This window comes from Pyrgilauda ruficollis, unplaced genomic scaffold (genome assembly GCF_017590135.1).
Source record: "Pyrgilauda ruficollis isolate IOZ18807 unplaced genomic scaffold, ASM1759013v1 scaffold2, whole genome shotgun sequence".
In the NCBI taxonomy this organism is placed as follows: Eukaryota; Metazoa; Chordata; class Aves; order Passeriformes; family Passeridae; genus Pyrgilauda; species Pyrgilauda ruficollis.
The window spans coordinates 21,650,116-21,665,589 of NW_024519206.1; the positions used below are offsets into that span (position 1 = coordinate 21,650,116).

Consider the following 15,474-nt stretch of genomic DNA (forward strand, 5'->3'; position numbering starts at 1 on the left):
TGAAATTGCAGCATAATTGAGCTGATAACCCTGACAGTCCTCTGTGATTCAGCACTTCTGTGTTCCTGTGGATGAGTGCCTCAGTGGTACGTGAGCCCTAGGTCCTGAAATATTGCAACAGCTCACAAGGCCTACAAACAGAAAGAGTGAACGTGTCTGTTTATGCATATGTATATTTCTTACAATACATATGTATTTATATGTACAGGTATGTTTATATATATATATTCATACATAAAAAGAGTACCTTTATCTGAAGGAGGAACTGATGTTGTAAGAAAAATACTTCCAGTTTACAGTAAAGATCAAGCTCAAGGAGTCTTGCCTGTTAGGAAGAATGTTCTTGCTCTTAAAGATAAGTAAAAAACAATGGAAGAAAATTCATATTGTCTAAACAAATTTAATTTTGTTGGATATTTATCCATCCCAGAACTTCCTCAAGTGATTTTCCTTTCTGTTGTAATTCCTTGTGTATTCCTTGTTAATACAGTTCTGGTGCCTTTAAGCTATAAAGCTACTTGTGCCCCAGAAAGGAGTTGCCCTTAATGTACATTTAATAATCTAATTCATCTCTAATTAATGTGGCACAGCTTTGTGAGAAACAGGAATAGTCTTCCTCCTTCTGACTGCCCTTGATTCTGCAATAGAGCTCAGGGGATGAAGGTGAATAAGGTTGTGTGTCTGTGCATTGATTTGTAGGCTCGAGGACTGTCACCAGAGTGTCTCCAGGGGTGCCCCAGGGACTCAGAGCTCTCAACAGCACAATGGCTGAGACCAAGCTGAAACGCATGAGGGAGTAAGTAGCATATTTATGTGTTACCAATGTGCAGGCAAAGAATATGGATTTGGAAAAGTTCAAAGCACAGCAAATAAAACCCAAAAATCCCATCAACAAAAAGAATTAGATGGCAAGGTGTTTAGAGACTTGCCTACTTGCCTCCAGAGAGGATGAAAGCTGACCCTCACTTCTGATTGTTTTCTTGTAAGCCGCACAATCACTGACATCCTTCCAGGATCCAGTTTGCCTTCCCTGCTGTCAATGTCATTCTGAATTTCACTTTCTTTATTAGCACAGCCCATGCCCATAAATCACCTGCAGATGTACACATTACCACCACATTTGCCCCCTCACCTGCACTTCATTCTTGCCTGGAATGAAAAGTAAGTAGGTTTGTTTCCCATGGTGATATGATGTTTTAAACCATACAAAATTGCTGCTGTTGGCTGGGATTTTCAAATGAGACAGTGGGCAATACATGGGCAATTCCCTTTGAAACTCATTGTCTACTTGTTTTCAGCATTAAAGCTGAAATCCCAGCTTTATTTGTAAAAGTTTCAGTGTCTTAATAAAATGAAGATCTGTCCTTCCTTTCTAGAATGTACTGGTTAATGTGTCTTGAGCCTTTATCTTGACTCAGTAATTTCTGGCCTTCCAAGATTGATTGCATCCTCTTTTAGGTGCTGATCTGATAATCATAGTGATGTGTATTATTTCTGAGATCAAATATTCTTTACAACGTTGCAAGATTCAACTGCTCTCAGAATGTAAACTCTTTTAAAAAGGGCAATTTTTTCTCCTGTGTAGGTGGACAGTGCCAATAATGTGGTGGATGTTATTGGAATACAAATAAGTTCAAACAGTAGATGCTAAGAGTTATTTAAGTGAGCCCTCTGAAGAAAATGAGTACAATTCCAACAGCATTGATAGCAATCACTGTTTGAAACAAATCACCATGTACTTCAGGAAAATACCAATCAAATTTACTCCTGATAGAAGTTTTTTGGTTTTATAGTATTTCAAGATGCAGCAGCTCCCAAGGTTTCACCTCATGGCTTAGTCCTTACTGTGCAATCAGTCCCAGATCTCACAGCCTTCCACTTGTACTGCTTTCCATTCTATTTTCATGGAAACTACTTATAAATTAATAAGTTAATTAATAACTTTATTAATTATTAATAAATTACTATTAATAAATTAATAAAATAAATTAATGCATTATGTTGTCCCAGCTACTTACAAAGTGAGATTTTTAGTCAAAATACCCACTAAACTTAGAGATTTCACCTGGTGTTCTCATGGTTTCTGGATAGAACTTAAAATATTTGGACTTCATGGTCATTGCTTTTAGGGTTGAAGTGCGATTAGATCACTTCTTTCAAATTCTGTTTTTCCAGTGTTGTTTCATGGTTTTCATGGTTTGCTGTGACTCACGTTATTGTCCTTTCTCCAAAACATAGCATGACTTTTTCATTTTCTGAATACGTTAAGGTGAGAAAGGACTTAATTGCTTGTAAAGTAAAATGTTAAGGCACAAGTCAGTGAGCACAGTACCCAGCATGTGCACAGTCAAGGAGAGCCCTGCAAACTCTGACCCATGGCCAGTCCGCACACAGGGCACGGTGGGGTTTGCAGTGGTGAGAAGGAAGCACATCTGGCTATGAATCAGTACATAAATCCACAGCTTCTTTGCTTATCCTTCAGCAAACTTCATATGATGTGTTTTTTGAATGTCATCCACATAACACTGCCACATAAGCAAGGCTAATATAATTTAGACTTGTGCTATTCAGTTTTACTTGGATAGGTGCAGACTTTTGGGGGGGAGTGGGTCGTCTTTCATATGACAGCTTCTGATAAAGGAGACAATGTGGGGGATTTGTCTTACTGAGACAAACTGAGTGGCTGGAGTTCCTAAAAGGAAAGAGAAGAGCAGAGCAGGGGTGATAATGTGGAGGTGCAGTGAAATCTGTTTGGGTGTCAAGTCTCTCTAGAAAGAGGACTATGAATGTTTAGGATTTGCACCATTTTCAGATGTTAGGAGCAATAGGTTCTGATGAGGGAGACTCCTGTGTCATGAGCTGCTCATAAAGAAACTTTGTGCCCATGCATTACAGATGACGTTGCTGGCAGAAAATGTCAGTAGCTCGATAAAATGGTAGATTCATCTAAAATAACACAGGGTCTAGCAGTGAAAGCACCTTTTAGCCATTTCCAATTGACACGTGGATAATGCTGGCTTACAAACCACTGTAGCAAGGCAGTCACTTGACAAGATGTTATGTGCCCATTGCTTGAGTTACTGCAGCATGACTCACTAAATGCCTTCTTTGACTTGCTGTGTATCAGAGCATCAATTTAGGAGGTTTCCACTGTATTCTTATGGCAGACTTGACAAGAATACTCGTGTGAGAGCAAAGCTGTGCTAAAAATCTTTATGGGAATATAGAAGGAAGCCACTGATATTCTTGAATGTAGTAGGTAGGAGTACTTGGTCTCCTCCTATTTTAAGTGAAAAGAAATGGCTTTTTTATCACTACAACCCCTAAATATTTCCCCTGACATTTTCTTTCCAATTACCATTGCACATTCTGTTCCAGTTGATCGCATCCAGCATCAATATGAATCGCTGTCCTCTCAGTAAAAGTCATGATAAAATCACCAAATCCAGTGACAACAGTTTCTAGTTTGTTATATTTGGAATCAGAATTCATTATGAAGTTTATAAGAGCAGAGATTTAACTTTAGCTTTCAAGCAGAGTTAATTGTCTCCACAAAAATTTCCACTTCAGTGCTAAGCATTTCAATATTGGGATCTGCAGTGTTGATAAGAAATCTCCATTTTTTGAACTAGCTCCCACCAATGTTATTGTTATGCTCCTTCCCCACATGCCAGCAGCAACAACTCAACCAAATATAGAAATTGGAACTGTGAGACTCTTATTCCTTATACTAGGTTTTGAAACTGAGGAATCACGTTAGATGCAGGAAATGGGAGGAGCCATTTCCTGGTATCTTCTGTCCTGGCCACCATCAAATTCTCGTGGTGGTTCCCATCCTTGGTGGCACGAGGTAACTTGGTGCATGCCGAGTCTGAGAAGCGTTACTGCCACATGCTGTCCAGAGCCAAGTTATCTTCATGGAGAGATCCATAAAGACAAACTGTTCAGGTGTTCACTGATGTTCCCCTATAGAGGCTTTCCAACTGTGCATCTCAGAAGAGAACCACACTGTTCTTCAGAAGCAACTCCTCAAGCCAAAGCATTTTTCTCCTGTCAGATTAAATTGTACTAGCACCTATTAATTTTTTTCCCCCTGAGGTCCCTACAAAAAACTTGGTACAGATCATTTTGTGCTCCTTTGTGGAGATATCCATGAATATCTACAATGAGTCATTTTAATAGCCATGAACTTTAATATGCACTTTAGAATTCAATAAAATGTATGGCACTAGAAGGAAAAGGCTTTTATACCCCAAATTTTAAGTAAATTAAAATCCTTTAGCCCAGCAGTAAGCACCTCTTAGTCAGTCCCCAAAGTGTTACACACAGCAGCATACCACAATCAGGAAAAAGACTTCACCATCCCCTGCTGAGTTTAAGTAAAGCAGTCTTTCAGAAGTCATGAAGAAAAAGCATTGGGTGATATTTTTGTTCTGCTCCTGTGAATGCTCATAACACTGTTGGTTTAGACTCATGAGCAGTATGTATATAAGTTTCTTGTGCTTGTGGTGCTGCCATCAAATGCATCGTTTATCTTAAAAATTCAGATATAAAGGTCATTTTGAGGACATTCAGTAGGCACTGGATGTTCTTTGAGATAAGTAGTCCTAAAATGCTAGAAGTATAGAAGACTTGTTGTACATTTATTTTTACAATTCAAAAAAATATTACAGTAAAGAAAGTATTTACTTGATGTAGTATTTCAATTTATGCAGAGTGGACCTTTCTGAGCCCACTGAAACTGGTTTTGTTATTGATGTCATTGAGAGCAGCTTTAGTGAAGACAAAAGCAACAAATACAGAAAAGCTAATTGTTTTTTAAGATTTTGATTTAAAAACTTATCAGTGACCTTTTGATTGCCATTGACTATCATGTTGACAGTGTCATGATGTAAAAGAGCTTGAGGAATAAAATGTCCTCTCACAGACAAAAGACATTTGTTAAGGAAGTTTATTGACCCTGTCTGAGCTACCACTTTTTTGCAGGTGAATAGAGTACTCTTGAAGGTATTGATCCTGAAATGTTTTTGAGAATTGGATTTCCTCTTACACACACCAGTGTTCTGTCCAAAACTCCATTTTCAGGTAATAATTTCTCTCTGGTGATCCCAAGGCATCTTACATCATGGCTATAGTTTTCTGCATCTCATGAGCTAAGCCAAAATTTTATTTACATATCCATCTTCCTTGTCACAGTTTCTCACACTTCATTTTCAAAGGCCAGTCTCAAATGAGTCTACTGAGCTTATTATGGAAAAAAATTAAATATCTTAGTCCATGAGTTTCTCATTCTTTTACTGAAAATCCATTTTAAGATAATTGCACCATTTATACTTTTCAGTACTTTCCAGACCCAAATTTGAAGTATTTTGGGTTTGCAGTTTGCTTTACAAGCAAGTGAGAGTACAGCAAACTCAGCAGGAGCACTGAAAGATTGAACCCTGCCTGCGTGCGGCCAAGCTGGGATATTGGTTCTTGGCCTCTGTCAGGGAGAAGTGGGTGAGTGCTCCTGGCTCAGGAGTCATTGCTGCCCCCAGGCAACGACTGAAAATGGGAATGGGGAAATCCTATGCCTAAGAAGAAATGAAGGTGGGTGAGACAGTGTCTGCTGCTCAGAAGCATAGGAGTCCTCTGAAGCAGAAGCAGCAGGAACCCCTCAAGGCCAAAGTTAGAGTTGATGATCTGATTCCTCAGGCATTTTCCATGGGACTTCTTTCAGCTTCTTCCCACTGTCCATACTCTTGCCCTTTCCATGACAAAAATGGGCTGCTTCTCTTGTTGGTACTTTGTCTCTTACGCTGCTCCTCTCCATCCTGCATCTGAGAATGGGAAGAGCACGTCACCTGCCAGCACCATGATTTCAGCAATTCTTAGCAGCTTTACATTTGTTAGGGTGCACTTTGAAATGAATAGTGAGAACAAACTTGGTAGTTAGAGTGAGTGAGTGTTGGGGCACAAATAAAGTTTGATGCATTTTTTTGGGATGCTCATCTTTTGCCCGTTTTGCACATTACTTTAATTACTATAACCTCACATTACTATTCCCTCAGGTCATAACAATGTGCAATATTTTGTGAATTTGCTTAGATATGTAAAGAAAACAGATTTTTTTCAGCTTCTCTGCTGAGCTGTATGTCATAGATCCATGAGTCATTCTGTTATTCTGAATTTTTAAGGACTTTTTTTTTAAAGTGTACATTAACGCTATGATTGCTTCAGCACTAGAGAGAGTTTTTATTCACTTTGAAAATTGCATTTCAGTAGCAAAACAACTAAAATTTTAAGTATAGACTCATTCATTTGAAAATGTCAAGTGGCCCCAAACACTGAAAACATTCAGAGCATTATACTTGTTTTTGTTTTGCACACAAAGCATAGCTTGCCTAGTTTCTCGTGCTGAGCATACATAATGCATGGATTGAGCTGTTCAGATTTCCAGCACCTTGATTTTGTCAATAGTTTGCAAATGCAGAAACGCTTTCAGGCAGCATTAATGACATAGTCTGTTTTCAATATGGAACCACTCGGATAATTTTGACAGCGTTTACTAGAAGCAGCATTGCATCCTTGGGAAGTTTGCTTGAGAGAAATGTAGGTAGGGAATTTTCCAAGAGGTTTGACACAGGAATGGCCAGAGCTCTCTTTTGAAAGATATTAAATGTTTGTTTTGTAGGAAAAAAAAAAGTACTAGACTTCTATCTATGTCTTTAAATGCCTAAACAGCTCTGTGAAGCTTATTTTTATGCAGGCCCATAAGAAATTGAATGCGTAAATCTTTCTCGGCCTTTCTGAAAATCATAGATCTACTGTCCATAGCTGGTAATAGCTTTTTTTTCTTTCTCTATAGAATGGTGTCATCATGGAATTGTATGGCTCTGCCAAAACGTGAATTTGCCTTAGTCACTGTTTTGTGCCAGGAAATTCTTAAAGAGCTACAGATGTGAAAAGAGACCTGAAAAAAGTTGTGGATTTAATTCACCTAGCTTTAGACTTCATTGGGAGGATATAGATGTGAACTAAGCACAAATGGTTGATGTTCGAAAAACTGTTTGCATAAAACCTTATGCAAATGGGTTTGGGAGCCTTTTTGTGTATATGTTAATGTCTATTTTTATGTATATGTATATATACACTTAAATATTTGCCATAATTGGACATCTCATATTCCACAGCGGTTAGGGGTTTTTTTTAGCTTTTAAAATGTCTTTTTGATTGGATTGTTTAAGAGTATTTTTACTTTTACTGTAACCTTGTATGGGTGTTTAGCACAGCTCAGAGTTTGAATGCTGCTTCACCTCCCTCTGTGGCTGTACAGTGCTCAAGCCCAGCTGGATATTTTGTGAGTAAATTACTGTGGTGTTTGTGATATTTTTATCAAGAATCATCTATCTCCATACCAACTGATTTCATTAATCTCTCCACTGAAGCACCTTTGAAGCACTGACAAACCTTTTAAAGAGACTGACTTATTGCTAACTCAGAAATGCATTGTTTTATGTAGTAACACTTAAAAGAATATGGCTAAAGACAATGCTTGGATTGAGAAAAAATATATGTAGTAATAGTTAGTATTCTGATTGTTTCATTGAAATGCATAAGTACCTTTTCCTTTCTCTGATAGGTAAATTGTTGGTTTTAAAACTTTCGTTTTGGTATGAAATCCTAGTCAGGAGAGACCCCCTCACAGTATTAACCCATGTAAAAAAACCCCAGCATTACCTCTGTATTACCACACACTTGAACAAAGGAGAATGCAGTTATATTCTTAAATTCTTACAAGATCTGCATATAATTATTTGCTTTTCAGAAGTAACTACTGTATCCTCACATGCCCACATTCAAGAGGTAGCTGTGTATTGTGCTGCTCTTCAGAGACACCTGTCTAAAATAAATGCATTTATAAACAAAGCAAATAGCATCAGATATGTGTTAAGTGTGCCAGGAATTCCTTCTTGATCTTGATCAGTGATGCTGAAGAAATTAAACTGATGACTTTTCAAAGATTCTTTGAATGACATGGCACTGTTAAAAATCAGAATGTTGTTTAAAATAATTATAGAAAGACTAGGAAATCTCAGACAGTGTAAAAAGCTCAGGGAAGTGTGTTTCAGGTCATTCTTCATAGCCACAGTGAAACAGTGTAATTATCACTCCCCCTACCTCATTAAGAATAGCTCTATAGAAGCAAATATATTTCCACTCTTATTTTGAGTATTGGTAGTAAATTTCTTAATATAGGAAGACTTTAAAATTGCAGTGTTCAGGTTTGATTTAAATGACTGTTTTGTTGTAATTTTTTTTCCTTCTGTGGGAAAAACGAAAAGAAACACATTTTCTCTTATGATAAAGCATCTTCTAAATTCATAGTAGCTAGAATTCTACTAGCAGCTCTAAATTCTAATTAACGCTTCTTCCAAGAGCATATGTCAGCTTCAATTCCTATTATATAAATTAATTTATCTCTGTATATGAGGTGCATGGAGAATATTATGGTAGATATTTCTTCACCTGTGTGTCTACATCTTTTAATAATAAGATCTTTCTTAACTCATGGGAAAACATGTCTTAAATATGCTTTAATATTTTGCAGGTCTTTGAACTAGGACATCAGAGAGTTTTGTTTGCAATCAAATTAAGGTGCTTTAATTCAGGAATTACAATGTAATTAAGGATGAATTAGGAAAATTATCATAGTGTTTTCAAGTGAAGAAATTTTCATTCAGCAGTAATATGAGAATAGTCAAAGTCCATTGAGGCTTGAAGGTGAAGGTGGGGGCTAATATTAGTAATTTGTATTTCTTTTCTTACTAGCTTTTATATAATAATACTTTCCATTGCCTTTTTAATTTTTTTATAAGACCTTTTCTTAGACTTAGCTATTTTTTTCACATTCCCAAGATTGAACAGCTGTCAGAACTAGAAAAGAGTTGCCCTACCTTTAGAAATAAGTTCCTAAAACTTGGATCATGGAACTTATTATGCCCTTCTCCTAGCAGATCTCAAGGGGTCTTCAAACAGCAGTGGAGAAGTTATGCTGCAAATGAAGATTTAAATCCAGAGCCGTTTCTTTCAAGTGTCAAAGTTTTAATCATTCATAGTCAGTAATGCCAGCAAACCGAATGACAGAAAGATAACTCAGAGGACAGAGATCCTTTGTGTTTAACTGAGATAAACCTGTTTGTTTACTGAACCATGAGATGCTGTAGCAGGTACCTTAAGATTTTCTGGTACAGTTAGAAAACCGTGTTTTGTATGACACTAAGGGTATGTAATTTCCTGATTCTTTTGCAAAGTCATCTCAGGAGATAAATGTAGCAGTCTTTTTCACTGAGATTCATATCACTACTGGTTAGCTGCTAAGTGGCATGGTTGTACTGTTTTAAAGAGAAATATGGGGTTACTAAATTGATGCTTGGAAATAGCATTAATTCAGGGACAAATCATTTTTGGATGTGTTGATGAGAATCCTAAGTAATACTGCTGGACTCTATGGGGTTAGCTCATTGAGTTAGGAAGAACAGCATTTAGAGGCATCTACTGAAATTATTCTTTCAAAGATCCCTGCACTTGCTTTTATGCCCCATGAGCCAAAATCAACACAGTTTTATTACCTACTTCGCAATGTACTCTTTGGTGGTGGATGCAGGTGGCCTGGCTGCATTCAAAAGGATAAATAAGTGCCTAGTGGAATGGGTATTCCATGTCCAGAAAGTTTCTTTATTGAGGTTTGCTTTGATGTAGGCATGAGTAACTGGTATTTTGAAATAACTGAATTTTCTCTGCTTGCCTTAGGAGCAGTGTGTTTGTTGCCTGTTATGGCAGAGGTGAGATGCTATTGCTGATGCCTGATCCGACGGGACTTCCATGGTGTTACTACTCTGGTGTGTTCAGTAGTGGCTTGTGCACAGCCTCTCCTTGCACAGGCTACGGCTCCCTAAAGGCACCAGTGAGACCAGGATGGCTTTAAATGATAGCTGCCATCACGCTAAATGACACTGGAAAGTGAGAAGCTGAAAAACCCCTTAGCTGCTGATTTGTGTCATAGTTATCCTTCAAGGCAGGTCATGACAAGTTGTTGAGAGATATTAACCTGGCTGCTGATGCCCAAGGAGGAGCACAACTTCAGCATTAATCTTGTTTTGTGGCTTTTGTCAGGGTGCCATAAAGGTAGGTGTGTTGTAATTGATCTCCAAGCCAGAAAGGAGATGTTAATGTGTAGCCAGGACCAGAATAGTAAAAATGAAGACCAGTGGAATAATAGAGAATTCTTTGTTCATCTATGGAAAGATTTACAACTTCCTCAGCCAGCTGAGAACACATTATTATATTGTCAAATTTTAGTAATTTTGCACTGATGCGTGGAAAATCATCTGCGAATCACCGGATAACCTGATAAATTCAGATCCACTAAATGACTTGGAATAGTTTTAGACACCCTGTGTCTAAAAATTGCAGTTATCAAGGCTTCTGTTTAGCTCCCCTCTAACTCCAGCAGTGCTTATGATTTTGCTGATATTCTTTACTGTGTCTCGCATACTCAGAAATGCCTTATAAAACCAAGTCTCTATTTTATGTCCATTCTCCATCATTATCCACAAATCAAATATCAATATGGCCTTTGGGTCTTGTTGCAGTTCGTTTTCTCAGGAATGTGTTGTGTGCTGCACAAGAGCTGGCAATAAGAGTAATTTTTTATAAGGCCACAGCTTATGTGGATGACAGTGTCCCCAGAGTGTCAATATTTGCTGTACAGCCAGTGGGTTGGTGGTCACAGCATGCTTCCAGCCCTGTGTCTTCTCTGCCTGGAGCATTGGGACCACTCTGTGCAGGCAGGAGTGAGGCAAGTTGAGTTCCATTAATCCCTCCATCTAAGACTCTGTAACAAAGATAGAAAAGAACAATCTGAGATATGACATTTAAGCACATTACTGAGCATCATCTGTAGCCAGACCCTTGACTGGTAGAGCCCGATGTAATTCCTTGGATTTTAGCACACTGAAAAACAATTTAGGCCAGTGTGGGAAGGAGGGCTGGCCCATAATTTTTCACAGTAGTGAAATCCCAGATGTCAGGTATTCCCTTTGCTTGTGTTGTCTTGGCTGAAAAAGAGATGATGACTCACGGTGAGTTTGTAGGTGAGTGAGCTATAGGATAGCATGAAGACAGTAAATGCCAGTAAATCAGAAAACATGGATGGCCAAATGTGGCTGTAAATGGGAGTTCTGCACTTGTTCTCACAGCACTTTTGGTGGTAAGGCTTTAATTATTTTAGAAACATTAGTGCAGGTATCCCATATTTCATGTGAAAGAGCAAACTGTAATTGTGTCTCTCTAGGATTTTACATGGATGGATAAATATCCCCTAGCATAGGATCAGGGCCATAATGGACAAACCTCACTTTCCAAGAAGTGCCTTCCCCTCTCCCTCCGCCAGGATCATAGATTCACTCGGTGACACCTCTCTGACATTTACTCTCTGAGATCCCACACTTCTGCCTCTGTGATGCATGATGTGGTAGTAGAGTCAAATTAATGCAGCTCTCAAGTCCAAACAGAGCCTGATGTCTTCTTTTGTAAAAGCAGGTTATAATTTTTGTTACCTACCCCGTAATTTTCAACCTATGAACATTTTCCCCTTAATTCTATTGTATCAGCTATTATACACATTAGCTCATTTGCATGCTCTGCCAAGCTGAACAGAGAAAACTCAAGTCTGCAGGTCACATTTATTAGCAGAAGCAATACTCCCAAGGTATATGTTTGCTTAATTTTTCATCTTTAAATAGATAGGACTGCCCAAAAATTGAACGTAATTGTCTAAGAGGGAGAGAGGAGTAATAAAAGGCACTGATGAAGTAGCAGTGATTTCAGGATATTTCATGTATTGATTTTTAACTGTTGGAGAGAAATTGTGATGTTTTTGATAAAGTCCTCTGAAGAAATGCACATTGCTTGTCAAACAAATCTCCATTTAGTTTTCAGTGATAATTCAATCCAACCCAATCTCAGTGTCTGAGAATCACTTTTTTTCCAACAGTGTTTATTTTCTCCTAAACAACATTCTTGGTAGCAAATAAAAAGGTAATTTCTAGTTATAGGAAGCAGGAACTGAGTCAGGTCTAGACCTGTAGAGAGTTCAATTTGGCCCTGTGACTTCTGATCCTGGGTCTTGGCTTTTTCTGTCCCAGGCTCCTGATCTACCTCTGTGTCTGGAGCCACCTGAGGAGTGAACTGAAGCTGAAGGGGGATCACACCTGGGCAAGATCGAGGTGCTAGAAAAGCAAAGAGCAATTGAGATGGGAGAAGTTTGAGAAGCAACAAAGTAGAATTCTTTGCAATGTTTTCCTAAGAATTGAGGAATTCACATAATATGGAACTCTTACTGGCTGACATTTTACTATGATGATGTTTTTCCTCAGCAATAACAGGATGACCACTGATAAAAAGCAACTACACCGTTAGGTTGATTATGCTATTGTGTGAGAAGAGTTGACCTTGCCCTGGTGTTAGACATGTAACAAAAGAATCAGTACAAAACCAGAAAAAACTACAGCTGCACTTTCTGAAGTTGTTGTTGGGAGGTAGGTTTAACTATTTAAACTGCTATGGGAAGTGTGCCTGCTCCCTCTGAACCTACGTGCACATTGACTGGAGTTCTAAGCCCTTAATGCTGGCACCAGGAGACGTCTGTGATCCCCTTCTCTGCCCCTGTATAGATCATCCTTGGCACAGCCACAAGCTGAGTGTGTCCCAGCTCCTGCTGCTTCAGGCACTGGCTGGGGAGCCTACTGCAGGCACCATGGGACATGGTTGCTTTACGAGTACCTCCTTTTTGTCTAAAAGACAACCAGCTCTCAACTGCTCTTGCATGTAAAGGTTTAGTGCAAAAAATCAAATCCTGTGTCAGAAGCATGAAGAGCAGGCAGATAGTCTTGAAACGCTGAAGGAAAACTACCCTTGTATTTTCTTCAAAATATGAATCCATCACTGAGTGAAAAATTTTATGTTACCTGTGATACATGAACTTAAAGATGTTTTTTCCTTTGGGAGGAACAAATGCTGTTCATTGTCTTGTAGTTTTCAAATGGTTCTTTTTTATAAATCAATATTAAGATGCTGTGAGTGTGTGTTTTGTCACTGAGTTACAGATTTGTGTTCTGATAAAAGGAGAGCACTGTAGAAAAGAAAAAAGTGTCAAGTTAGCTCATACTAAGCTTGTACAATGGTTTTCTTGTATTTGATAGAAGCTAAAATAAAGCAATGAATAACAAAGTGCGCTCACATAAAATGCCACTGGTGTTCAGCTGACTGGGTTGCTTCTTTGAGTTTTGATGAAATCCAGAGCAGTAATACATGTGCATTTACCAGACTTATTGTAGATAAAAGATTCTGTCAGACTCAGCAGGAAGAGGATTTCTGGGATTGTAACAATGAAGATGCCCATGCTTCCCATTACTTTACTATGGCCAGATTTTTATTCTTGGGCTCTGTATAGCAACTAACCATGGAGAAATTCGCCAGGAAGCTTTAGTTTCTTTTCCTGCCAGGCAAACAAGATGCATCATGATATTTTCATCAAACCTACAACATTTAAAAAGAATCTGCACTAGTTAATGTTTGTGTTACTATATAACATGAATTACTTTTTACTTGACCTTTTCTATAATATTTATCCCCAGATCTGCCATTGGGAAGCTGGGAGTGGAGGCATTTGAGGCAGTGTACAGCTGCCTCAAGCAAGCGAGAGAGCAGAATGCCAGTGAGGAGGAGATCAGGAGCTCTTTGGAGAAACTGGTTTCTAGAGCAAGTGATTGCTTTGAAGTGGATCAGCTGCTGTACTTCGAGGAACAGCTGCAGGCTTCAGGGCCACATCTCCAGCTGTGACAGTGTGTCTGCAGCAGCTGGGAATGGCACCGAGGGGGAAGGGAACTCCTTCAGACCAGCAGGCAAGTGCAGGAGTATCGCCGGCCGGGGGCTATGTACAAATCACGAACAGGACGGGACTGTGAAGGAACGCGTCTCAAGCTGTTTTATTTTCCAGCATCAGTCTCATTATGTGGTTATGTCAAAGGGAAGATGCTAGCAGCTCACATCTCAGGTATCAGACAAAGAACTTAATGTTACAACTTACTTTAAAAGTTTTCTGACCAATCACACAAAAGCATATTGACAGTAATTCCATCCAATCGCTATAAGCACACGTGCCTTCGGTTAAAACAATGCTTGCTTATTTTGAATACAATCCCTGCTTGTAAGCCTTAAAACACAATGCACAGAACTCTATTGTTAAGCTTAGGACTTTCTAATATCTTGCTAGATATACTTTTCTGTAGCTTTGGGAGTTATTCTAGACAAGCATTAATACACAGACCATTGTTCTATTTGTCCTTACTTTTCTACTTCTTATATAATTTTTCTGCTCACTTATCTTATGGCTACCTCTTCGCTCTAATTGCAGTTCTGCTGCCTTTGAGGCCTGCCTTTTGCAGCTTTCCCAAAACCCCTGATTTTAAAGATTCCTACACAGGAGGTATTTGGAGGACACTGCTGAGGGTAATGTAGTATATAAGCAATGTGAGTAAGCTCCATTTGAGAGTGCAGACTGCAGTGAGAAGTGGGTAAATATGGCACAAATTTCAGAAGCAGGAAGAAGAACAAATGTTTGTGACACTGGAGGGAGGATTCAGAGTTACCTGTGTCCCCTTCTTCTGCCACTTAAAGCAAAGGAAGGGTGTTCTGGGCCGTGGCTGGATGCCAGTCCTGCACTGAGAGCATCTCTGGCAAAGCTGCCTTTGATGGAATGATGCAGGATTAGACTCCAGCTGCTGTTGATTTCTGTGCTAACTTGTCCTTGTGATACTTAAACCCATAATTTTTGTAATTTGGCTGATTTACTCTTAAACATATATGTATATGTATGGCCACTCAGCCCCTAATTGTCTTGTTATTATTGATTGTTTCAAAAGGTCTGCATTTAATCTTTAAAGGAACTGGGGACATACATACATATGTGCATATTTGTATACATATATGCATGCTCACATACACAGAGATAGGGGTGTGTATATTCATAATGGCAGAAATATGTCTGGTCATACACTGTTCTTGTCTTAAGAGTTTTGGATTAAATTTATTCTTCAAAAATGGAGCAATAAACTGATTTTTTTTTCTGCCTTGCAGATTGTTTCTGTTAATGTTCTTTTTTAGTGTTTATGCTCCCTTCTTCATATGCATCCCGCTCCTGCTGATTTCAACTGTCTATCAGGCTCTGATTATGTACTTAATGTTTTCCTTCTACCTCTTCCTTCCTTATTCTGCATTCTGAGCTCCTTCCTCCATCTGTGTAAAAGACTAAAGGTTAACAAAGTCATACAATTGGTAAAGGAATCTAAAAAGAATTGTAGACCAAATGAATTTTAGGTATTGAGCCATTATCATAATCCTTATGCTTCCTGCTTTTTCACTACAACTCTT

The 15,474-nt window shown here is 38.6% G+C and overlaps 1 protein-coding gene across 1 annotated transcript in view; it reads left to right on the forward strand.

Annotated features, from left to right (window-relative positions):
• The window catches only part of NEK11 (NIMA related kinase 11), a 79,165-nt gene extending 64,207 nt beyond the window's left edge, over positions 1-14,958 (forward strand). The window contains exons 14-15 of the mRNA XM_041466189.1: positions 700-796; positions 13,680-14,958. Of these exons, the coding sequence (XP_041322123.1) occupies positions 700-796; positions 13,680-13,884 (302 nt within the window). The 3' untranslated portion in view covers positions 13,885-14,958. The remainder of the gene's footprint in view (positions 1-699; positions 797-13,679) is intronic.
• The last annotated feature ends 516 nt before the right edge of the window (positions 14,959-15,474 follow it).